General features: G+C 39.1%; 1 protein-coding gene across 5 annotated transcripts in view; it reads left to right on the top strand.

The window, feature by feature from the left end:
• The first annotated feature begins 244 nt into the window (after positions 1 to 244).
• CPNE8 (copine 8) overlaps positions 245 to 26,188 on the top strand; it is a 104,547-nt gene continuing 78,603 nt past the window's right edge. For 4 of the 5 annotated variants that reach the window (XR_012633435.1, XM_074903274.1, XM_074903275.1 and 1 more), the window contains exons 1-3: positions 245 to 403; positions 13,131 to 13,171; positions 20,606 to 20,652. Coding sequence is in view for 3 of the 5 variants with exons in the window: in XM_074903274.1 (XP_074759375.1) it covers positions 264 to 403; positions 13,131 to 13,171; positions 20,606 to 20,652 (228 nt within the window). In the remaining 2 variants the exon portion in view is untranslated. Of the gene's footprint in view, positions 404 to 13,130; positions 13,172 to 20,605; positions 20,653 to 26,188 lie in introns of those variants that run through there. The other variant, XM_074903276.1, reaches the window with a different exon arrangement.

Here is a 26,188-nt window from a genome sequence, read left to right as displayed (position 1 = left end):
CCTCCCGCGCCGCGTGCTCCCCGCGCCCCGGCCGTCGGACGCCCCGCGCTGGGGCAGCCCCGCGCGGCTCCCGCCCGCGGTGACGCCACCGCCGCGCTCCCCCGGCCGGCGGCGGCAGCCCCGGGCCGGCGGGGCGGGCCGGGGCTCCGCGCCGCGGGCGGCGGCGTCGCCGCGCTTGGAGGGCGGCTTGGCGCCGCCTCTTCCCCGCCCTCTCCGCCGGCCTCCCGCCCGCCTCCCTCGCTCCCTCCCGCCTGCGCTGCCCCATGTTCGGGCCAGAGAAGCCGGCGGGGCGGCAGGAGCCGGGCAGGAGCGGTGGGTTTCCGAACATGGCGTCCGTGGGGGATTTTAACGTGCTCAGCTCCAGCATCCCGGCCACCAAGGTGGAGCTCTCCGTGTCCTGCAGGTACGGCGGCGGCTCGGGGCCGCTCTGCCCGCTCGCCCCGGGGCGTCGGCGGGGGCAGGCGGGCTGCCCCGCGCCCTGTGCCGGGGCATCTCGGAGGAGAAGCAGCAGCAGCCGCGGCCGGGCGCGGGGCTGCGCTCCGCATGCCCGGCGCTGTGCGAGGCGCTTTCCCTCCTCTCCTCGCAGAGCGGGGCGAGCGCCGGGAAGTTGTCAGTGCTCGGGCAGCGCCGGAGAGCAGCCCGGGGCCGGCTGCCGGCCCGCTGGGCGGGCCCGCGGCGGGGGAGCTGCCGGCGGACCCCGGCGGACAAGCGCCGACTCCCGCAGCGGCCGCGGGTAGCGGTCGGCTTTGCCGAAACGGGCAGCTGCTGCCGGCCCGACCCTGCCCGCGGCCCTCGGGCACGGGGCAGCCGCCCGCGGGGAGCGGCACTCGCTGCGCGCAGGGCGTTTCCCCCGGCAGCCTTTAACTTCGGGAGCTGTCCCGAGTGCCGCGGGGGGGGGACGGCGCGGGCGCGCCTCCGGAATGAGCCCTTCGGGGGTTGTTTAGGGCTCTCTTGCAAAACTGTTACGAAACTGGGCGTGTTACCTCGTCACCTTTTATCGTAACGCTGCTGCCGATAAATTAAAAAAATGCCAATCCGTAACGCAAAACCTAGCGTATGTTCCTGGACGTTTATTTGGCCATGGTTTGTTCATCGGTATTTCAAAAGTCTTGCAGTTCCCTTTGAGCACAGAGAATTTCGCGTTAGAGGTTGAAAAATATTTTTATTTGTGGGCTTCTATATTCATATCTTCATTCACGTTTCGCGGCTTCCTGAAGTATTCCCTAGTAGTTGTAGAGCAGCAGTTCCTTTCACCAGCAGAGTTGGCAGCTTCTTGTGGATAATTTAAACTGTTAGTGTTGTTTCCTGATGGGAAATGAGACAAAGTTTGTGCTACAGTCGGTTGCTCCATTTTCTAATGTGAGCTGGTCGGGAGTTGCTGCTAACACTACTCCGAGGACAGAACGGTAATGCTCTAAACTTAAATTGTCAGACCACTCCCTCTCTTTCCTTAGTAAATAAAATAGGATTTGGTGTTTTACCAAAGGTGCATTTCAAAAGAAGGCTGAGACGATGAGAAATAGAGTAAGAGCGAATTTGCAATACTGAAGCAGTCACTAGGCTGATACATGAACACCCTGATGTACTTACTGCCTGTCTCTGCAAAGTTCACTGGGAACAACTACAGACAGCTCTGATCCCATGAAGGCATGCTGCTATGTGTAAAAGCAATCCAGGACCTTTAGTATTACTTTTTGGTTCTTCAAATAACTGTCACATTGCAGATGTCAGAACATTTATGCTGGATTTGACCCAGTTGACTTAAAATAGGAGTTTCTTTCCTTCCAGGTATTGTTTGTCTATACCTGCAGTGTTTTCTTCAAACCTTAGTTTTATAATGGTTTGAGAATCTGTCAAGTAGCCCGGAAGAAATGTAGGTATATAACACAGTCAGTCTGTTCTGACCTTAGTTACCTTACTTCTAAATAATTTCAGTATATAGTTTACAATGTTAATTTCTTTGTAGGTATCTTCAATAGCCATGTCTGTTTTGTTAAAACTGCTTTTTTTTTTTTTTTTTCTTGCTTAAAAAAATGGCCTCCCATCCTGATATGTCTCAGTGTCAAGTGCAGAAGGATGGGGATTTCCATGGTGATTCCTTTCTTCTTTATGTGCTGGAATGACAGCTTTTGATTACAAAATCATGCTTCAAAATTGAGTGTAAAATGAATGTCACTGGGGCAGAGATTAATGATTAACACATGTTTATGATTCATCTGTAAACAGATTCATTGGCTAAAGCTCTCAAAAAGTAGTGTTAAATGAAATTGTGAGATACAGCAAGAACAAACTGCAAAGTTCAGAGAATGCTGAAAAATCTGTAATAATTGGCAGTTGTGTGTTCCTTAATAACTGGAGCAATGCTTTTAAAATAGTTTGGGCCATGAGATTAGTTTTCCCTTGATGCCTGAAGAGTTATAGAACCAATTTGGTCGCTAGTCTACATCAACAATTATCAGATGATAACTATTCTCTTTCTAGATTTTTAAAATTTTTTTCTTGTTTTCATTATAGGAAATATGGAAACTTCTTCCAGTTTGTACAGGTGGTGTAACTTGGTGGTTAGTGAAGCAGTGCAAGCTGTGTGTGCTACAAAATAAATTTCTGATTGTAGACAGTATTTTGTTGTTTCTTTTTTTTCCTTTCTTTCTTCTTATTCAGTAAGGATACAGCTTCTGTTCACTTAGCTTCTTACTCTGTATGGTTTATCTGTCAGCACTTCCCAAGTTAATTTGCCCTGCATGCCCACATGCCCACACGGTCAATGTTATCAAATTAACCAGGTTCCAGTACTCTGCAGATGGCATTGCACTACTTCTTATTTGACAAGCCAGCCTGTTTTAGCTTCAGGGGCATGTCAGGTTGCCTTTAGGAGAAATGCGTCTCGTAGAATGAGAAACTGTCTATGAAAATATAAAATCCAGAAATGTTTTGGATATCATGTGATGTTCTTTCTGGGGTTTCTTTATGACTAAAACCTTTTCATATGATTCCCATGGCTTATTGAATGCCAGCATTGGCTGTAGTTTTACAAATGCTAGAAAATCAAGGAATGAATTCTTTCTAGTTATTACTACTCAGTGCCTACCAAATGATTCACAGTTCTTCTGACTCTTGTAAGATATACATTTTCAAACCTCCACGATTTTTTTTAATCGGGAATCTCTATTATTTGGCTCAAGAGACAGATCTAATGTGGCAGGACAACTTAAAAGTGTCATCCCAGAGAATCCTCTGGTGTTGGTGCTAGTCCGTTATTGTCTGGATCAGTTGTTCTAGAAGCCATGTCCCTCTGTGCCCTGTATCTCCCTTCATCACATGCCCCAAAGGGCATCCATGTTCTGATGAAAATTTCACTGTCACCTGCTATGTGATCTTTCTTTGTGGCGGCCTGGCATAATTTTTCACGATTGTCATGTGGTGAAGGATTGGGACCTTGGCCTTCCAGTCAGTTGCTCTTTATCTTTTAATCCACTAGTGTTTTCCAGCTCAAAGGTTCAACTTCTTCTGAAGGGGTATTTGTGCTGCATACTGATTATAAGTCTGTGGCTAGGCTTAAATCTTCACTTACCAGCTGTGTGTGTAAACTTGTGGCCCCATGTGAGCTTGAGGTAAGCTTCAGACCATGTGTCTGTTGTCCTGTCTCCCTTTCTGATGATGTTCTTCACTGATTCCAATCTAGTTAAATCTTCAGAAAACTTTATATTCTGTTCCTGTCTTCCCTGTTATCAGTGCAGTTACTATGTTGTTGACTGAATTAGCATATTTAATGCTGAGAGCACAAGTAGAGTTGGTTATCACATATCCTGACGTTTGTGCTGTGTGTGAACATACAAAATTCAAGGTAGTTCAATGGGCTCTCAAGTTTTTAATTTCTTGTTGTGACCTATGGTGATTTATGCTCCTCATGGTTACTGTGTGCACTAGCTTGGATTTTTTCTGGCATTCTCATGATTGAGCCACAGCCTTTATGAAACTTGTATCATACAAAGAAAGGCCAAGAGTTTCACTATGTCTCATGTTAATGTTTATTTACTTACTGAATGAGTAGTTATCAATCAGAATTATCTTCTTGAGAGTAACTTTTTAATATCTATAGGAAAGTGAAGCTGTAGTTAGATCACTTTATGACTTCTAGTAGTGTATCAGAGGTGATATGGTTATCTGAAAGATGGTAAAAGTGTTGTAAAATATTGACACAGTACAGGGTCACTTTGCTAATTCAGAAAGTTTGTTATGATAGTATTGCTCTGCTAGGCTTTATGCTCAGTCAGGCAGTCAGTCCTCGTCGTCCTGGGTTTATGCTGGATAGGGTCTACACTGGCTGTATTCCCACACCAGGCATAATGTACATAAAGGCCGCATAAACTCCTTATCATGGTTAATTCAACAGAAATACAATTGGTTGCCCATGCCTGGTTTGGATCAGTTCTGTGCCACTTCACAATTTGTACAGAAATCTAATATTAATGAATGGGCTAAATGGAATTAAGCAACTCCTATTCTCAGTAATGAAGGGAATTTAATTTCAAGTTTCTTGCACAGAGGAACAAAACGTACTACTTCAGAATTTTTGCCTTTCCTTGTTTGGCAGTTTGAAAGTCTTAACCAGCCACTTCGTGCTGGTTGCAGTACCCAAAAGTGTGTTGTATCTTTGATTGTCCTAGGCATTGATTTCTGGCAAGATCACTTGTCTCCGACCACTGTATTTATCTCCTGTTTCTTTTCAAATATTAATCATTAATGCATTAATTGTGTGCATTCCCGATAGCCTACATGATTTGGTTTTCATCTGTGTGTCTATACTGTTTAAACTTTAAGCATGCAGCCATGTGACTTCTAGAATTTAAAGCAGATCTGTTGCCCTGTAAATTCAGTCTTGTGATTGCTAGGGACAGGATCCAGGTTTCACACTAACTGTGCAAGTCTCAGGACTTGTCAGGTTTTGTCTAAACTTGTCTTTGCCTACATGGAACTTTGGGTTTGCACAGCTGCAAACCCAAACAGGTTTTATTTTCTAGTGACTAGTTAGCTACTGCTTAGTTAGTTTCCCTTTGGCTTCTCTTTGTGTAATTGTGTGGTATTACTTTCTACACACAGGAGTAGCAAGTAGTTGTTCTGTCCATAATGATGTATTTGTGATCTTCAAAGGACAGGATAGAGCATTGATGTAGTGTTATAGCAGAGGCCTTACATGTGGAGACACAGGATGCAGGGTGGAGGAGCAGGAACAGACGCTGAAAAGAGGGGGCTCAAGATGGCACCGGGGACCCCAGTGCTGTAAGGAGGTCACCAGTGGTTGGTAAAGACGTACAGGTGGGAGCTGGGCAAAACCAAAAGAGCTGAAAGAGCAAGTCCCCAGTAGTTGTGATACACGCTATATACAGTAAATGTGGATGTAAAATGGAGTTGCAGGCCACTGAAGCAAGAGCGAGATGTAACAGCATGTTGGAAAATTAGCCCAGGTGGTGGTCCTCAGGGTGGGGAGGAATAAGCCATCAACATCACACTCCTTCTGAGACCAGCTGCTCCACCCCTGCCACCACTGTAAACTTCATGCTTTGCCCCAGACAGGATGTGGGACACTGATGGATGGCTCACTGTAACACCCTCCCACAGCTAAAGCCAACAATCTTGGGCCTGCACCTTGGGTGGTATAAAGGAAAGTCTGACTGCAGGAGAAGGGCTAGGTGCTAGGAAGTGCATAACAACTTTGAATGTGTTATTGTGAAGACTTTCTGTAGTAGTATTATTTTCCTCATTTTCTTTCACAGTGCCTCACCCACCACCATCCCTGCAATGCCTGAGAAAGGATGAGGAGTATTACACTGATTTGCTTTCTAAATAACTTCTTCTATGTATACCTTTTAAAGAGTTGTTTCAGAAAAACTGTGTAGAACCATCTGTACGTTTTATTCTTATACATTAATGAAACAGTGTATTAACTATACATTCCTAAAGAAATCAGGTCTAAAATAGGACAGCATATCCATGGATTTGGATGAACTGGGTGAAAGTACCTGGAAAGGACTGGTGAATTCACACTGTATTGAATAGGTCTTTCGACCACCATCAATCCTTAGTGCCAACCCCAAGGATATGTCACTAGTAGCTCAGAGCCAGAGACTGTTTACCTGCCCAGCCTTAGAAACATAAATGTAGATGGTTCATTCTGTTGGTTTCAAATAGTAATTGGGTTGGTACTGAAGCAGAGTTCAACCAGTTTGTGATATTCCTAAATGTAATTTTTTAATTTAAACTGGAACAGTCCAAGATTGTATTCAGGTCTGCTTCATCTGCAAGAGTATCTTTTCATAATCCAGTGCTTCCTGTCTGTTTCCACAGAATTCCTGCAAAATTACTGCTATGTTTAAGTAAAACTTGACAATTCCTTTGGGTTTTTTTAACCCTCAGGAGTAGTCAGAAGTTTTAATAGAGGTTTTATCCTAAAACTGTTTGCATACATCTAGCCAGAGAAAACTTTCTGTGGTTTGTCATAAAACTCATGGAAGCACTGCTGGTCTAACCCTTCTCATCGCTTCTCCCTTTCTTTCTCCCTTAAGAGAATGGCTTCTGAACCAATATATGTTTAAATTGACAGTGAAAGTTACTGGGAGGCTGAAAATGATTTCTTCATTTTCTTGTGAACAAGAAGAGTCAATTACTTTGCAAAAGTTATGAAGAGGTATTGTGGATGTTTTCTTAAGCTTGCATATCAGAGATATGTTTGCTTTCTTCCCAGTCCTTCTAGTGCTCCAAAGAGTGGAGATAATCTGAACAGAAGCAAAGAGGTTATCCTAATTGCCTCTTAGTCAGGAGAACCACCATTTTCTCACCTGTGAGCCTTTCCAAAGAGAACCAGTTATTTATACAAGAAGATAAAATTCTGAGAAATTGTCTAATCTGATTTTAGGGCCAAGGCATTTTGAATCTAGTGATCTGGAGGCTAATGTCTTGTTTTTTATTGTATTCTGACCATACAGAAGGAGAAAGTAAATAGCCGGGGAAAGATGACTACTTAAGCTTAGTACTACAACTGAAAAGTTTTTTGTGAAATTACTATGCAAGAAGTCTCATTTTCAAACTGGCAACCCCCAGTGGCACAAGTGGGGTCTCCCAAGGGTCGATATTGGGCCCAACACTGTTTAATGTCTCCATAAGTGATCTGGATGATAGGATCAAACGTACCCTGATGAAGTTTGCTGGTGATACCAAACTGAGTGGGGAAGTGGACACTTTGGAGGGGAGAGCCACCCTGCAGGAAGACCTGGATAGGCTGGAAGAGTGGGCTAACAAGAACCTTATAAAGTTCAGTAAGGATAAGTGTAACGTCTTGCACCTGGGAGAACATAATCTGGGAGTGCAGCACAGACTGGGATCTACCTGGCTGGGGAGCAGCTATGTGGAAAGGGATCCTTGTGGATGACAAGCTGAATGTGAGTGAATAGTGTGCTGCAATGGTGAAGAAAGCCAGCAAGATGCTGGATTGCGTCAACAAGGGCATCACCAGCAGAGATAAAGAAGACATTATCCCACTCTACTCAGTACTTGTCAGGCCGCAACTGGAATCCCATGTTCAGTTTTGGTCCCTGCTATACAAAAAAAGATGTAGACAGGCTGGAGAGGGTCCAGAGAAGGGCCACAAAAATGATCAAGGGACTGGGAAGCCTGCCTTATGAGGAAAGATTGTGAGAATTGGTTTGTTCAGCCTAGAGAAGAGAATGCTTAGGGGAGATCTTATCTTGTTACATGTTCCAGTATTTAAAGGGTGGCTACAAAGCAGATGGGTACTCCCTTTTTACAAGGAGTCACATAAAAAAACCCAGGGGTAATGGGTACAAGTTACTCCTGGGCTCATTCCAATTGGACATAGGAGGAAAATTTTTCACAATGAGAATAATCAACCACTGGAATAATCTCCCCAGGTAGATTTCCCAGCATTGGACACTTTTAAGATTCAGATGGACAGAGTTCTGGGCCATCTTGACTGGACTGTGCTTTTGCCAAGAAAGGTTGGACCAGATGATCCTTGAGGTCTCTTCAACCTGGTAATCTATGATTCTATGAAGTCAAGCGGACTCTTCACCCAAGTAGGCTCTTTGGATCATATGTTGTCTCACTGTTGTAAATCCAGTAATATCAGTTCAGGCTGAGGGATAGTGACTAGTGGGAAGTAATACAGTTATGTTACAATAGTAGTAGAATGGATACTATTCTGCACAGCAAAAAGTGAGGAGATGCATTGTCTTGGTTGTTTTTTTTTTTCAGGATCTTCCTTGAAAGAGGCATATGAACCCAGCATTAGGTGAGGGAAACAGAAATGCATTTGTTTAATTAACTGTTTAAAGAACTAGGGACAATTCCTCTTCCCATGGAGTGATACAAGTGTACTGTGAGAAAAGCAGTGTATGCTTATATGAGAATATAATATATAGAAAATGCATCTTTTCTAAAAATAATTTTGTATGGGTAACTAAGTTCTGTGTTTGCAAACTGCTGAGTGCTTTGTTTCATAACCCAGGAATCTTTGCGTGCACTTAAGTGTAATCTAAAGATGAAGAGAAACAAAACCTTTACACTTGGAGAGATTCTGACAAATTCATCTGAAGTAAACCAGGCTTTTATCATTAAGGATTTCAGAGCTGTTGAAAGCAATGTATAAATAAGTATTTTTCCAGTTATGTGAACACAGTTTTTTGGGACAGCGAAACAGATTTTAAACTGTTCAGTTCTATAGTTACTGTGGTCTGTTCTGCAGTGCCAGAATTCTGTCATTTCTGAAGGAGGAATTGAATTTACTTCTGCATAGCAATTGTGTTTAACAAAGGGTTAAATTTAAAACGAAAAAAGTACAGAGCAGGAAGTTAAGATATTCAGATATTCAGATCTTTAAAATAAGGTCAAATTTGAAGCAAAGTATGTGTGAAGAAGGTGATTAAATTTACTTTTTAATATAGGTCAGTCTTTGTCAACATATGTATAATGCATAGAGTACATGAGATTGTACAAAGCAACATAGACAGTAATGATTTCTGTTTAGCTACCACTGCTAACTAAAATCTTGAATCTTGAAGTATCTGATCAGTGAATCTTGAAGTATCTGATTTATACATATAAGATGTTTTTACATTAAATGCAATACAAAAGACTTGACATTAAGAAACATTTCTTTACTGAGAGGGTAGTCAAACACTGGAACAGGCTTCCTGGAGAGGTGGTCAATGCCCCAAACCTGTTAGTGTTTAAGAAGTGTTTCGACAATGCCCTTAGCAACATGCTTTAATGCTTTAACTTTTAGTCAGCCCTCAAGCGGTCAGGCAGTTGGACTAGACATCTGTCATAGGTTCCTTCCAACTGAAATATTCTCTCTTATTCTGAAACAATTTTTGAAGCAAGGCACTGGGCAGAAAAGCTTATTTTGACAAATATTTATGGAGTTGATGAAACTATGTGAACAAAGTGATTCTGCAAGGCATAGCTAAATCTGTTTAACTTTTCTTATTTACTGATTACTTCTTTCCCCCCCCCCCCCGGGAAATTGCTCTCATTAGAAATGCTGGGATAAAGATTTATTTTTCTGTATAAACTGTCTTGTGCCCTCCAGTTTAGACTAAGTAGGCGTTACTGCCATGGCTGCTATTTGTTTTTTTTTCCTTGTTGTCTGTGCTATTGCAGCCATTTGGGAAGGTCCACTCCAGAATGGGCAAGTGCAGAGTATATTCCTCAGGATCTGTGATGGTAGAATAATACTGTCCGCACCAATGTTCCTAGACTTGTTTACTGTAGGTATTTGATGTGTATGTTTCTGCAGGTAAAACCATATGTCTCCTTTTATTTTTCTTTTTTTTTTCCTCATAACTGATAGCAATTCCTCACCATATTCAGTCAAAATAGAAGTCTGTTTCTCTTGATACTTTGGTCAGGAGGAAGAAACAGAAGTTTCGGGTATTTCTGGTTTCTCAGTTCGTGAGCTTTCCTAGGACTGTTTCATGAGTCAGAATAATGTAGTACCAAAGAGAATGCTTTTCTCAGGAAAAATGGAAAAAAATAGGCCCTGTGTCGCTCAGCCTGTGCAGAAAGTGCCACTGGCTATTAAGGGCATAAAGACTACATAAAGTTCCAGAAATACATCCAGTCGTCTTTCTTCTTTTGCTTTTAGCATTTCTTTTGATTGTAGATTGTCCTATGCTTATATGCCATGAAGTTTTCATATATTTAAAGGAGCACTTTGATTGTTTTCCCCCCTAAAATGAAAATGCACAAATGAAATTGAGCCATCTCTTGAGCTGTTAGGTAATTTAGCAGACATATCAGACTTTTTTTTTTTCCCTGTTGGCACTAGTCTTTAACTTCCTTCTGAAACTGGCTGCATTGCTCAAACAGCTTGTTAAGTTCTTACGTTGCTATTTTGGTTGGTTATTAGTGATTAGGGAAAATCAGACATGTCTGCAAACTTTGCTGAAGACATTGTTTATTTATGGTAAAATGTGTGAAGGGTTGAATTAAGGATATTACAAACTGTATTAGTTCAAAACTGTGAATTAATAACACATGCTGACCTGAATTACAATCTTAAACTTCGGTATCTCACCTTTACAATCCTTTCAGGGATACTGTCTATGTAGAAATGTTCTTAATTCAAGAAGTCCCTGAGCAGCTAATGATTGGTGACCAGGAACATTCTTGGGAAGTATTACAGATTATTACTTTGTTCTCACGCTGTTCCCATGGTGGCTACTTTTTGCAACTCCTGGAATAAGAGTGTTGGGATAGACTGAGAGTTACAGTACCTGGTATGGCCAGTCTTTATGTTCTTATGGGAAAACAGAGGGAGAAACTTATAAAGGAACAAAATAAAAGCAGGAAATATTAAAAAACCCTCAAAGCTCAGTATAAGATTAATTAAAATGGTTTAAACTTAGTCTGCATTCACAAACACTAACATGCCAGTTATAATGTCATAGTATAATATTTACACAGAGGATTTAAAATTGCTTGGAATCCTAATGGTGATCACAGGAGGCCTATCCGAAACCCTAATGTAGTATTTCTTTCGTATATCCCTAATTCTAAGTTTCTATAGCAATTCATTTTGGGATAATAAAGCCAGTTCTAATTACCATGAATCAATGGCATATCTAGGTATGTACAATTAAGAGAAATAGGAGTCAATTTTAATTTCGTACTGGCAGTTCTGATATTCCTAAGCTTACTGTACTGTCTTTTAAAACTGTAGTGGTCATTGTCAAATACAGACTTGGAATCGCTGATTTTCCTGGGTTAATATTTCAATTTATATTTGCACATTTTTGGTTAAGATGGAATACAGTCTGTCTAAGTATAATTAAATGCATATATAAACATCCCACTTCTGAATGGATTAGAGAAGTTCTAACTAAGTAGCATGTGCAGACTTCAGGTTCATTCAAGAATAATTTTAATCCTAGTGCCTGCTTTGGCTAAAGTAAATGAAACACGTGCATCCAATGTTCTTTTAAAGCTGTCTTTTGCTCATATTGTTTGTTCTGAAATGTGCACTTGACAGTAACTAAAGTGGGGATACAATATCTTTTCCTTGTTGAAGTCCGAGTGGACCGCTTAGAACGTGTAGTGAACAACATGTTAATACACTTTTCAGCACTGTTCAGTAACACAAAAATAATGTTGTTTAGATCTCAGTGAGAGTAATAAATGGTGACCTTTGAAGAGGCTGTACTAATTATTAAAAATTATAAGCTGTAAGAATTGTAAACTGGTTATTTAATCCTTTCTGTTGCTCCAGGGTAGAATCAAAGAACTTATTAGGACTTGTAGCTACCTAACATGTTCTTAAAGACCTTCAGTGGTGGAGATTTCACATGATGTCTGACCACCTTTAACAATGAAGGAAGGTAAAACAATGGAATAAAGTTCAACATCTGCACCTGCAGTGCAGAAGATTCAATTTAGGGTTAAACCTGTTCCTACTTGCTCTGTCTACATGGAGATCGTCTTCAATTTGCAGCAGTGTTTTCCTCATAGATATATTCTGTAGACTTCTGATTATTTCTGCTTCCGCTGGACTCTAGTGGCTCCATGTCTGTCTTAAATTGCGAGAAACTGGAGTGCTCAAAACATGATTGCTTAAATTGAGTGTTTACCAGTGTTATAAAGACCAGACAGTTACGCTAAAGTGGCATTTTTGTTTATGTATTCTGGTATGCCTTTTTCCCAAAGGCACAAGTTTCCCGACTTGCATTCAATTTGTGGTCCACTGTGATGTCTAGGAACATTTTCGACATAACTGCTGTATTTCCAGGTATATGCAACTATGCATATGCATTATACAGTTTAATACCTAATTTAAACTGCCTGCCTAAGTTTAATAGCTCTTTCTTATCCCTGTTCAATAGCATCCTGGTTTTAGACCATTTTTTGTTTGTCAGGATTTTTTTCAAAATTTTATTTTAAATTTTTATTTTTGAATGATGAAATGTTGGTAACTGTTTTGAGAATGGTTTTCAGATCAGTCCTGATTCTCTAGATTCATTGTTAATTTCAGTCTCTTAATCTGTGTACAGTTCTCAGTTGCCTGAAGTGTGGCTACAATACTGGGACTGCATTACATAACAAAGAAATTAGTTCTTACTACTTATTCCTAGGTATTTTGTAGATATTTAGAAAATTTCTAATTTTCCTGTAGATCCTGTCTATGCTTTAGTTTTCTTTACCTTACTCACCTATGACAGATTCTTACAGAACCTGATGGCTTTGAGATCTCACAGCTGTTCTCTTAAGTAAAATCTGAAGTGTTTTGGTTCAGCTAGCAAGTTAATCTCTGTTAGATGTTTGTGATTTAAACGTATTTCTGTTCATGATGTCCATCATATATTTAATGTGTCTGTCGTGTTGCTTTTCACTTCATGGTATGGAGTATGTGAGCCACAGTTTGCTCAATTTCAAAATGTATAATGTAATGAAAAGTAAGACGACTCAAGTGTTAGTGCTAACTGACTTTGAGTAAATCTTATGTAGTAGGAGGGCAGAAAACTAAGCTGACTCGATCAAAATTGTTAAAAACATATGCATTGGTATCTGATTTGTATCCTTCGCTTATAAGTAAGATTATTTTATTTATTTTTTTTTTTCAGAAATCTTTTGGACAGAGATACATTTTCTAAATCTGATCCAAGTAAGTATAACATTTTACTTTTTCTCATCATCATATATTCCAAATGTGTAAACACTGGGTTAAAAATTAGGTGGGTGACTTTCTTCACTGTCTGTTAGGTTTACATTGTCTTTGTGACAATTATTTAAAGTAATTAAGTTACATTTAAATAAATTACACTTACAGTTTCTGTTATATGAACTGGAATTTTAATTCAGTATTGCTTTCCTCAGCTACATGGTATCTTATTTATTGATCAGTGTACATTTTCTTAACATTAATGATTGCAGAAAGGTTTGGGGTTTTTAAGTATCTGTTGTTCTAGATTTCTTTTAATGCTAGTAAGCAGACTTCTAAATAAACTAGAAGCACTTGTTGCTGCTAGTACATAGTGTTCACTAATCTTAGTCATATGCTGAAAAATTAAGTTAATTCTTCTCTGGGAAACATGACCTTTCCTGATCAAAAATAGTATGATGGTTTATGAATTAATGTTTTCAGATATGTAAGATAGTGACACCCACTTTCCCCATAAGTTTTATTAATGTATTACTGGCTCCCCCCCAAAATGCCATGCCTATGAATTTATATATGATGGGACTCTTGATTTAAAATTCATTACTATCTTCCTGTATCAGACGCTTTATAAAACTTTTTATCAAGGAACTGAGACCACAAAAGATTTCCTTTTTTTCTGATAGTGTTTAATCAAAGTACTTCTGTAGTGTTAATTGACCAGTCCTTAGATTATGGTGTATTGGGTCATGTTGTCTCCCCTACAACTCTCTAAAGTTAATTTTCCTTATTTAAGCCTGGGCTTTTCTTCCTTAGAATACCATGTATTGTGCTTACTGACATTGGAAATAACCTGACACACATATACTTCTATCAAGTGTCTGGACATGTAACCATGTCCTGTTGGGATAACCTTGAACACTGAGTCATGTGACAGTATGAAACATTTGAGTACTTTTGTGAGAGTATGTTTGACTGTTCTTAACCAAAAGTTTCTTGAGAGAGATTCCACAACAGACTTTTGATGGGAAAAGCTTCTACTTCCTGCAGAAAAGCTGTAAAATGTTTTTTTTTAAAAAAAGGAGACATAGACAATACCATGGTGTAGGGAGATCATGCAAAAGCAGAACTGAGTGTCTTGCATATTACTAACTGGTTTTTAGTTGACTAATAAAACCCCAGTTTATTTGTCTAGGTTAAACAGTTCTGAAGAGTGGTCAGTGACCTATTGCCACTGATAAATTGAATTCAGAGGTCTCATTATTGAATATCAAGGTGCCTTTCAACAAAAGTGATGAGGTGTCTAGTTTTAAGCTCAGATATTATTACGGACAAGTACTTCAGGTTTTTATCAGATACGGAACTGTATTAGGCATAAATTGCTGGGTTTGCGCAGCAGGGGACTGCAATGTGACCTGTGTGGGAGGAGGCCATGAACCACCCTGTGGCTGTCACAGCTGGTTCCAGTCTGCTCTGAAAGCGATGTGAGTAACCAATGCCTTCCAGAACTTCAGCCAGCCAGGGGAGCACACAGTCCTCCTGCCCAAATGTATTTTAGAAAAAAAGCAGCAGCAGCTAGGAGCTAGAGACACAGCTGCCAAAGATACTGCTGGAGCCATGCTTCTAAACATATGGTGCTAGAGATGCATTCTTGAAAGGAGGCACCCCATGCGGAAGGCAGTACACCTCTGAAGGGTCTGTGGCCTGTAGCCCAAGCCAGGGCAGGTGGGCAAGCCCAAGCAATCGTGGCTGGTGGGTGATTCATGCTGGAGAAGGGACTCAAGGAAGCAGTGGCAGGAAAGCCTAAAGAACTCTTAATATCTATCAAAATATTTCTGAGAAATAAACTGGTGGTATCTCCTTTGGATCCAAAGTATATGGAAAATTTTTTTAAAGTGTAATAACCTTAACTGTCTTTTCAAAACATATTGCTTTCTTGTTTCTGGTAAATAGCTTATTTACAGCACTCAAATTGGTGTGTGCTTTAGAGATCTGGTCTGAAGTTGTGAGTACCCAGTTACGCTGCTAATCAGGCCTGTGTGTCACAGGTTAGCAGTACAAAAATGTGGAATACAGTAATTCTGTCCTTAATAAAGAGAGAAAGGGGAAACTGTTGGCTCTGTAGGTGTTCATACTGTATTTGCACTCAAGAAATTACTTGGCAAAGCAACTTTGATTGTGGGTAATCTCCAAACAGAGTACATAAAGTTTTCATATTCTGCAGGTTTTCTTGTTAACAAGTTTAGTTTGCTCCTAGTGTCCTTTAGTTGAGCACAGAGATACAGCCCTACTGTAAAAGTGAAAGGGGTAAGGATGGAGTATAAAAAGTGGTAGCCTTTTCTGTAGTTGGAAGTATGGCAGGATAACTTTCCTCAGTGTGTTTACTTGGACAAAGGCTATTCTTAGACTGGTCTGTATACAGTACTTTTATCCTGTTAGCTAAAAAAGGTGTCAAGACCAGGATCATGCAACTTTCACAAGATCCACTTTTAGACCCACTGAATTTGCAACCATTAGATCCCAGACAAGATAGAACCATGGAGAGTCACTCTGTATGTTGAGGTCTCATTGGACTTTTCTATAGTAGGCCAATTCTAATATGCTTTTCAAACTCCAGTGCAGTTATCTAGGGATCATACTGATAGTGAAAATCTGATTTTAATTTCTTGGTCTTTTTCACAGGGACATGAATATAGTTGATTCTCATGTCAACATAAACAGCCTTCTCCTGAAATTAAAAAGGAACTTGTGATTTCTCAGTTCTCTTCAGAGGTTTGCTTAGCCTTTCTTTGATACTGTAATTGCTACTTAGTATTTATTCCAATTCTGAACACTTCCCTGCAATCTAGAATATTCATGCCAAGAGGAAGCTGGCACTTTGCCTCTTTAGAGGCAAGTTACAGAAATAGTGTAGAGATATTAGATATAGACAGGACAGACTTGGATAGCCCTTGTTCATGAAGTATTTTAAACAATACTGAAGTCTCTTACTGACAGTGCTTTCTCCTCAGTGGAGTCAGAGCAAGCCATATATATTGATTTACATTTGTATTTGGACCATTCTGTTCTTCCAGTATGAAGATTTTATTTTCTAGGAATAGTTTTGAGAAAACCCCTTTTTAAAAAATTTTCTTGGAGAGAATGAGCTAAAGCAGTACTTCCCTGATGAGGCAGAGATAAAACCTGCAAAGGAGATGTAGATTCATGAATTTGACGTGTTTCTTCATCTAATGACAGGCAGAATAATCCTCTTCCCACGCACTGGCTAGTCAAACTGAGACACTGTGCAGCTGTAGTGGCAGGATCATGGTCAGGATGGAATATCCTCTTGTGGAGCCCTGTGACTCCTGAATATGATAACAGAAAGTCTGATATGAAAGACTGGAGAGGTAAAAGCTTCCCTGGAGGATCCCTCCATGGAAGATAGTAACAATGAGAAGAATGTCATGACAGTAGAGACAAAGGGGCCTTCAGGAAGCTCTGCCTGGAAGAGATAGAAGCTGGACAATGAAGAGTAATGGGGAGCCCCTGCTAGAATTGAGTGCAGGATAATGGAAAGATTTAGGTGGCATGGTGAAAAGTCTGACTTTACCATGGGTAAGACTTCCTTGAAAGGGAATAGATGTGCTGTTATGTTTGGGAGAATTTAGGTGGGCAGTTTGGATGTAACAGTAATTGCCAGGTTAAAGGATAAGCATATACACATTGAATTGGAAAGGGTAAGGGTAAGGGATGCCCAAACTAACCGGGAAAATAAGAAGGTGCAGACTTTAATATTTTGAGAACTGAATCTACAACTGAGTGATAACTGTTGACACATCCATCCTCTTCTTCATTGCAAGATTTCATTAAATTTACCTTGAATTTGACACTGTGGTACCAGTGTCCAGAGTTAAAAAATACTAAATGTTAATATATCTGACTGTAGGTATGTATGTATGTATCTTCCATTGGAAGAGCTCATATGGCAAAGCCTTCCAAAAGGGTTTCTCAGTCAGCTTCCTTGTGAGAGTAATTACTCTTCATCAGTGCACTGCTCTGAACTTCCTCATTGCTCCCCCGGTTTTTCATATTACAGGAGAACTGGTTGTTCAGCTCTGTTTTAGGATGTGGTTGCATGATGTATTGGTTTTTGAAACACGAGAATTTCCTATTTATCCCACTTTGTTCCTTCCCCTCTCACATGACAATGCCATTAACTATTTTTTACTAAAAAAAAAAAAATTGGTTACTTCATGAAGCCTTAGATTTCTGGTTTGAGCAGTTCAGGTGCTTTAGATAAAATTTATCTGCATTTCTCCAGTTGGATATGACTTTGAATAAGTTTTTGAGGGGTTACTGTAATTAGTATGTTATCAGGGTCTTTATAAAACTGTCTCTCCGAGAGCCTTTAAGGACAATGAATCTTACCACTGATGGAGATCAGTGTCATGGACGGTTTCCTGAAAATTTCTAGGGTGAGCTTTAGAGGAAAGATGGAAGAAGTTTTTAAATTATTCTAATTTTACAAAGTATTTATCAGAAAGTCTGGAATGTATGTCTTTTCTATAGCTTTCATTAGGACTGACTTTTTTTTGAAATGTCAGTTTGAGATGCACCTGTATTTGTTACTGTTAAACTTTCATCTTGTACTTATAATATGGTAAATAATATGAGAAGATTATTAGTCTGTATCTTCACCATATTTAAAGTACCTGCCACATCTGCAACCTAGATAAATGTCAGAAAATTGCTAGTAGTACTGCAAATTCTTAGCTTTTTTTTCCTCATTTAAGGTTTTATAGAAATGATTTTTAAGCTAGGGAGGTGGTCTCACTCCTGGGATATACTTTTAGGAGCACTGGGGAGCCACTGATAGTGGAGAGGAATAGAAGTCTACTAATGCCTCAGCAATGAAAAGGTGAGAATGATAGGCAATGCTTGCTATAAGTCCTCCAAAGATTAAAAAAAAAAATATATATAGTAAATTGCCTATGAAGAAACTGAATTTGGAAACAAGGATTCTGACAGACATGTGTGAGCAGCCTTCCAAAACGCAGGAATAGAGTAAGAGACTGAATTAGTTTTAAGGTGGAGCTTTATGCCTGTTTTTTAACCCTTCTGTATTGTGTGACTCCCATTTCATCAACCATGGTAGGAGACTAAAATTATCATATGGTAATCTTTTTTAGTCTTTTTGTCATAGCTATTATTTTATTTGGCTTCATAAACTAGAGAGATAAGGTAGTGGCAGAATGTTTATTTCTGAAAATTTGATAGTAGTGGATATTTTACAGTTTTATTATTGCTTTCTTCTCCTCAATATTAAATCTCTCCTTTTTTAATATTCTTTTTTGTTCCACAGCTGCAATGCACAATTGTTACTTGATTTACTGTGTTAACACTAATACACAGGGCAGGATGTAGTACAAAAATAAAGCAGCAAATCAATAGTGAAAAATGATTATGTTTAAGAAAAATTTGGACAATACAAATATCTGAATAGCAAAAGTGCACATCACCTGTAGAGTGTTTTTTCCTCTATATGAATTTCAGTTCTATTCTCAACTGGGGTTACAGGTATGAGAAATTTCTAATTGATAACTTAGATATAAGCTCTTGTCAAAATGGACAAAATCCACAATTATATTTGATTTTGAAATTAGTAAGACATTTGCATTCTTGGAAACCGCTACTGAAAATTGGAAAGTATTAATTATTGCAGAACTGTTAACATTAATTTTTAAAAGATTTTCCAGAGAGGAAAGTGAAAGGAATGTTTGTGAGAGCCTACCTGATACTGCTAGCAGTAGGGGTATTTCTAGAGAATATTTGTTTTGCTTGGTTTTATCTATGGAAACTTCCTTTGACAACATTTCCTTCTTCTCCCAGGGTTACCTTGGCACAGATCTTACTAGATGCAAAGGTTAGTCAGAAGTTCAGTAACCTTCAGACACTTCTGTAGCTGATTTCATAGCTTCCATTTCTCTCTGTTTTCTCACATTTGCCCATTTAACTTCATTTTTCATGTAATATAGTTCAGCAATCTACTCCAGAGTGTGTGGTAAAAACAGGCTTGTTGGTTTGGATTCGTCCTACTATAAGCAGGAACCAAATCTAGGAGTATGATTGCCCAAGGTTTCATTTAGAATAATGGAGAAATACAGACATTTCCAGAGAACTATTTTAATATTTTTTGTAAAAGCTTTTCTTCTTCTAAAAGACATCTTATTAAAAAAAAAAGAAAAAAGAAAAAAGAAAAAAGGTTGAATTGTATTAACTTTTAACTTCTGTGTGAGCTAAAATATTGAACTTGCTTTTTTTCTGTTATTCCTCTTATTTGCTACTGCCTAATGGGCTTTTTTTTTCTGTGTGGAGCAAATACCTTTCAAGTAAGAAGAAAATATTGTTTGAAGCTTGACTTCATTTGTACTTTGATGATTCTGACTTCATTGAGAGAAAAACCAGGCTTCTACCTTTGTTATTCAAGGCTGCAACACAAACATTATTATTTTTAACCTTCTGCTGAAAATTAATGATTGGCACAGGAGAAGAATTTGTCAGGCAAAAAGTGTTCAAATATCTGTATTTCCATTGTTTAGAAAACAGTTGTAGTGGAGTTTCAGGTAAAAATTGCTTTATGGTTGTTAGCTACATCTAGTTCAAGACTGTAGAAAATAAAGTTTATAATACTCCTTTGGTGCAAATATTTTGTACTTATAGTAGTTTTTAAAAGACCTGATTATAATCACTGTACCTTTGTCACCAGTCCCTGTGATGGAAGCTGCAGATTAAGGTATAGTGGGTTCTGTACTGGAAAAACAGATCTGTAAGGAGAGTGATTCCTGTGGGATTATCCTGCTCAGTCTTTCAAAAAAAACTTAGGTTGACAAACTTGATTGATTACATTTTTTTATTAGGTTTTGGTTTAAAAATAAAAGTTATATATGCGTGATAGATATAGATACATATAAATATTTTGAAGCAGAATTAAGCAAGAAAACCTGAGAAGTTGTTTTTTTTTTTTTTTTTTACTTTTTCCACTTTTAGTTCCCCTGTCTTTTTCCAGTAGGGTCCTCATTTGTTTTTATTATAGTTCTCTCATCTCTTGAAGGAAGCATAATTTAGGGTAATTATGCATTAGATTAACTAGGATAGCCAGACCATCCACATTTAATGAAGTCTTGCTTTTATCCAATTTTACTGCTAAGGATTGTAAAGTGATTTGCTGGAGGTCAAACATAAGTGTTGTCTCCCATTTTAGAACCACCCTATTTATTAGCTCATTGCAGCAACAACTAGACCATCTGGTTAGACATACTGAAAACTGAGGGAAAACACATTACTATCTGATTGTCCTAGTTACTAATTTGAATAGCACAACAGACTACAAAATTGGTTCACTTCATTTAAGAATATGTTAAAGTCTGAAAATGACCAAATATTTTTTTCTTTTCACAGTCTGTGTTTTGTACACACAAGCCATTGGAAACAAAGAATGGAGAGAGGTAAGGTGCACATTTATAGATATATAAACTTTCTGAGTATACTTAAGGCTGGTCATTTGCCCTAGCAGAAAAGGGCATGTCATAGCCTCTTGAATGTCATGCTAAACAACAGGAGTCTTGTGTACCAGTAAACATTTAAAACCTAGTCACAGTAATCTCAATTTCCATATCTGTATTGCATATTTCCATCAAAAGGGAAAACAAAATTAGAGAAAATACATGAGTTTCCTGTTTTACAGGCGTCCTGATATAAATGAAATCAAATTTAGCTATCAGTCTGGACAAGGTTTGTGGATATCAAGAGAGGAAGACACTCAAACAGTACAAGATCTGTGGAAGAATTCAACTGTGGTGATGGTCAGTGTCAGAAATACTAGCTTGTAGTTGTGGTAGAAATCTACTTTTCCTGTGTAGTGTTTGGGAGAATTTAGGTGCTGCTGAATAGAGTACATGCCAGGCAACAAGGGAGGGAGGGTACTATGTATAGGTTGAATTATGTATTCTTAACCTATTGGTGTAAGCACTGGAGAGAGATTTCTTAAGAAACTAAGTACCTCTAAATTGGATATCTACAGTGGATCAACATCTATAGCCTGGAACTGTCTTCCTGTGATTAGTCATCTGTTTTTTCTCCTTTAATGTTATTCTTTGAAAGAGTTGACAGTGTTAGGGGAAGGGTGGTCATCTTTCTACTGATAAAATGTGCTACTTAGCTGTCTTATAGAGAGGATGGATGGAACTATTCTTCACTGTAGGCGGTCTGCTGTGTGGCCATGCATTCTAAGAATAGAGCCAAGAGGGGACTGAACTATCTTACCGTTTTTCTCTGTAAAAGAGAGGAGGTCTGATGTTTCCAGAACTGGTATTTTATATGATTACTGCTGTGTAAAAATTCCAGCAGAGGGACCAGGGGCACAGAAACCAGACCTCTTTCCTTATATTTGGTGTCCTTGCCAGTTGGCTGGAGAAACACGTTTTTTGCTTTGCTGAAACATGGTGGATATGGGTTTCAGTCTTGTTGGGATAAGAGAATTGAATTTGTCTCCTGCTTGGAGAAAAGCTCATATAACTGGACAATACATGGAACATCGTACCTATTTCATCTGTAGTTTTTAGTTAAATTGCTGCTCTCTTTTGTTCTGAACTGTGTACTAGACATGTTGTCAGTGTACCTGATGGATTGCATTCCTCTGACGGGATGTGGCAGAGAGTGACGGAGTGTGAAGAACTGTCAAGTTTGTAGACCCTAAATGGGAATTCACTAATCTTAATTGAATTGGCAGAAGTAGTGGACATACACAGAGTTCTAAATGTCTGGATAACTAACTCTGAAAACAGAGGAATCTTCAGGCATTCAGGTGACTACGTGGCTTGGTGCAGTTTGGTAGTCACTAAAGCATTTATTTCCTTTTTTGGTGTAGGGTTAAGAGGATTTTGTCAGAAATTCTCGCTTTTATTGTTGCCTAATGTACTATATACTACTATGTAGTTTTTGTGGAATTTTCATACTTCTCTGGTGTAACTGTTAAAATAGGTATTAACCATTTCTAATGTAATTGACCTGATAGTACAACTATAACATTGTCTTGCCTAGAAAATGTTCCATGTGCTCGTTTTGAGGTGGTTGAGGAGAGTGTTGATGGAAAGATTCAATCTGCTCTCGATTTTAACAGGTCCAAGTTTGTAATGGTTGAAGTGTGTCACCACCTTATAGCTTTGTATTGTCTTCACAGAATCATCTAGGTTGGAAAAGACCTTGAAGATCATTTAGTCCAACCATTGTCTTCTGCCATTTTATCTCCTTGACCAAAACAAAACAAGGCAGTGTGCACTGTTATTGCTTGTATTGTATCTTCGCAGTGATAAGAGAGTATCTTGGTTAGGGATACACTTTGGCATGTGGTTATGCGATCATATGCCAGTTTCGGAACTACAGGGGTTAAAACAGACTTTTGACGGGGTGGTTGCTAGAAAGTCTTATGTTGTTTTTCTTTTCTTTTGAGACATAATTAGCTCTATCTTGTCTATCAGGAGAGGGTCTAGTTATAGGTATTTACAACTCAGTTGACTGTTTAAACTATTTATAGTTAATGGAGAAAGATAACATCCTGAGGGCAGTTCATCAGACCTAATTTAGATGTCTAAATTAGATCAGATGAATCATTCTTTGGAAATTATCATCCAAGTGATGATCAAAAGCTAGCTACACTTATGAGTATGTCAGATGTAAAGTTCAGTGAGAAGAATCTCATTCCTAGTAGCTGTTATGACAGTCAAAATTCAGAGGGTGGCATGATAGAGGGCTGAGTCAGAATTGCATTTTATGTGTTGTGGTGTATTATATTTATACCAGTAGTATAAAATAAGGTGTTAGGTAGCAGATTAGTTGTTCTGTACATTAGATGGGGAATCTCCTATCTTCTTTTTTGTGCTTTTTGTGCCTGCAGTGCATTAATACTGTGTTTTTCAACAAAATTCTGTGTATGGGGCCATTTTGTGGCATTTAAACATTTATTTAATATTTTACTAGCTTGTAAAGGTGGAAGCCACCTGAACCTGTTTGGAGACAACAAAACTGAAACAAATAATAAGCCCCAGATGATATGTGTAGACATTAAAAGAATGGTGTTCAGTCATGGCAACATGTTTTACCTTGTTTCTGTTCCATATCCTTTTATGCATAGTTCTCTTTCTTCTTTTGCCTTAATTACTTTTTTTTGAACACTGCAGAAAATTCTTGGGGATCATAAACACAGTATATCATTTCATAATCTTCATAATTTCCCTAGCACTCTATTCTAGAAGTGTGCTTTTCTTCCCTTTCGGCTAAGCTATTTAGATGGATTCAATACAATAGTTTAATCAAACCCTTCATTTAATGAAGGGTAGATATTTTCTGGGCACTGACTATTGTTTGCCTGTGATACAGATTCCAGTGTTTTCACCCAGTGTTATTCTTGCACACTAAATCCTCAGCAAAGAATCAGAGTCTTTCATTCTCAATTAAATAGGGTGTTGTTTTTCAAATCAGTTTCCCTGTTTTCACTTACAGTGTGAGCATCAGGTATTTCAATTTTCAACTGGCAACAAATATATCATCCGAATCTGAACTTTGGTTTTAAAATATTTACTTCCCCTTACGTTGTGAGGACACATTTGAAATATGACTAAGTATAACTTACTGTTATCTACAGAAGCCTTAAGTAATATATTGAGAGAATATGAATGTCTTAATTTTGAAGAGGGTGTTAATTCTGGAAACAAGAGGGAACACTTCAAAGGTGAATGTTAAATAAATAATAGACAGTTTAAAAAATAACTAACTGCAGTTTTACTAGCAATATGCACCAGTGGTAAGTGTTAAGGAACTGCCTATGGAGCGAGGCTCTGAGCCTCTGATCCGTCTACTGTAAGAATGCATTGGATGCAAATTGAATTTGTATACCTGTCTGGAAGTCTGTTCTCTCACTGGTCCTCATCATGAGGTGAGTCTGTTCTCTCACTGGTCCTCATCATGAGGTGAGTCTGTTCTCTCACTGGTGCTCATCAGCTTCATGAGCTGCCAAATATAATTTTATATCCTCAGTAAATTTCTGTTGTGTCTCATGAAGTTGTTCATGGCTTCCCATTCTTCAGGCCTTCCTGTTCATTAATTCTGTTAACACTTTTTTTTTTTTTAAATGTGGAGTAAATATGCTGGAGACAAGAAAAAGCATCTTTCTTGAGTTGTCAAACTGAGAGAGAAGGCAGTTAGGCAAGGTTGTAGTGGAATCCCAAGATAGAAAAGGTGACCAGTTTGTAAGGAAATTTAAAAAATACTGTCACTATACTGTACAGTTTATCAACAGAAAGACTTCTCCCTTTATGTGCTCACATTGCTTATTCAGCTATCCTAACTTCTGTATTAAATTAGCTGTTACTTTTCCCCTCATGCATAATTTCATATCCCATTTTATTGTCCGATTACTCAGTATGAATGATGTTGTTCTGACAAGGCTTTATAGTTGCCTTTTATGTATCTATCCTGTTTAATTCTGTAAAAATCTACTAGTTTTGTAACTATTTTTTCAGTCCCTGCTTCAGATTGTTTAGGCATGCATGGTACTGCATGGCTCCCTTCATGGACTTCCAAGTCCATAGGAACTTGTTGAGACCTTGCAGGGAGTTTGCATACAGCAAATTAACTGTTTATTATGTTTTCTTTTCTACTTACTAATAAATCAATTAATGTCATAATAAAAAAATTAATCAGTAAATTATAATTAATTATAATTAATGTAGGACATTAATTGATCTCCAAGAGGCAAATATCCTCTCCTTCTAGCATAAGATACTAGATAAAGATGTGGTGCAGGACTCGGTATCAAGGCCAGTTCTATTTAATATCTTTATCAGTGATCTGGAGGAGGGGATCGAGTGCACCCTCAGTAAGTTTACAGATTACACCAAGTTGGGCGGGAGTGTTGACCTGCTCGAGGGTGGAAAGGCTCTATAGAGTAATCTGGTTGGGCTGGATTAATGGGCTGAGGCCAGTTGTATGAGGTTCAACAAAGCCAAGCGCTGGGTCCTTCACTTGGGTCACAACAACCCCGTGCAACACTACAGGCTTGGGGAAGAGTGGCTGGAAAACTGCCTGGTGGAAAAGGACTTGGGGGTGTTGGTTGACAGCCAGATGGATATGAGCCAGCAGTGTGCCCAGGTGGCCAAGAAGGCCAATGGCATCCTGGCTTGTATCAGAAATATGTGGCCAGCAGGACTAGGAAAGTGATTGTCCCCTGTACTCAGGACTGGTGAGATCGCACCTCGATTACTGTGTTCAGTTTTGGGCCCCTCACTACAAGAAAGACATTGAGGTGCCGGACCATGTCCAAAGAAGGGCAGTGTGGTGAAGGGTCTGGAGCACAAGTTTTATGAGGAGCGGCTGAGGGAACTGGGGGTGTTTAGTCTGGAGAAAAGGAGGCTGAGGGGAGACCTTATCACTCTCTACAACTACCTGAAAGGAGGTTGTAGCGAGGTGGTTGTTGGTCTCTTCTCCCAAGTAACAAGTGATAGGACGAGAGGAAATGGCCTCAAATTGTGCCAGGGGAGGTTTTGATTGGATATTTGGAAAAATTTCTTCACTGAAAAGGTTATCAAGCATTGGAACAGGTTGCCCAGGGAAGTGGTTGAGTCACCATCCCTGGAGGTAATTAAAAGATGTGTGAATGTGGTGCTTAGGGACATGGTTTAGTGGTGGACATGGCAGTGTTAGGTTTACAGTTGGACTTGATCTTAAATATGTTTTTCTGTGTAAATGATTTGATGATAATCTGACTGATTTTGTTCAAAGTGGATAATGTGTCTAGTAAAGTATTTCACTTCAGTATCTACCAATTTGGTTACTGTTTGAACCATAATAAGACATGCTTTTGAGTCTTATTTGTAGATTTCGAAGACTGTATTAAGGACAACGGCAAAGGCTAGGTGTTTTATAATCGACATTTATTGGGATTTAGATTTAGGATTTTTTAGAGTACCGATAAAGTTTCTTTGCAAC

Source organism: Athene noctua, chromosome 3, assembly GCF_965140245.1.
Source record: "Athene noctua chromosome 3, bAthNoc1.hap1.1, whole genome shotgun sequence".
Classification (NCBI taxonomy): Eukaryota; Metazoa; Chordata; class Aves; order Strigiformes; family Strigidae; genus Athene; species Athene noctua.
Note: the sequence above shows the minus strand (reverse complement) of the source record. Positions and strands in the feature narration are given on the sequence as shown.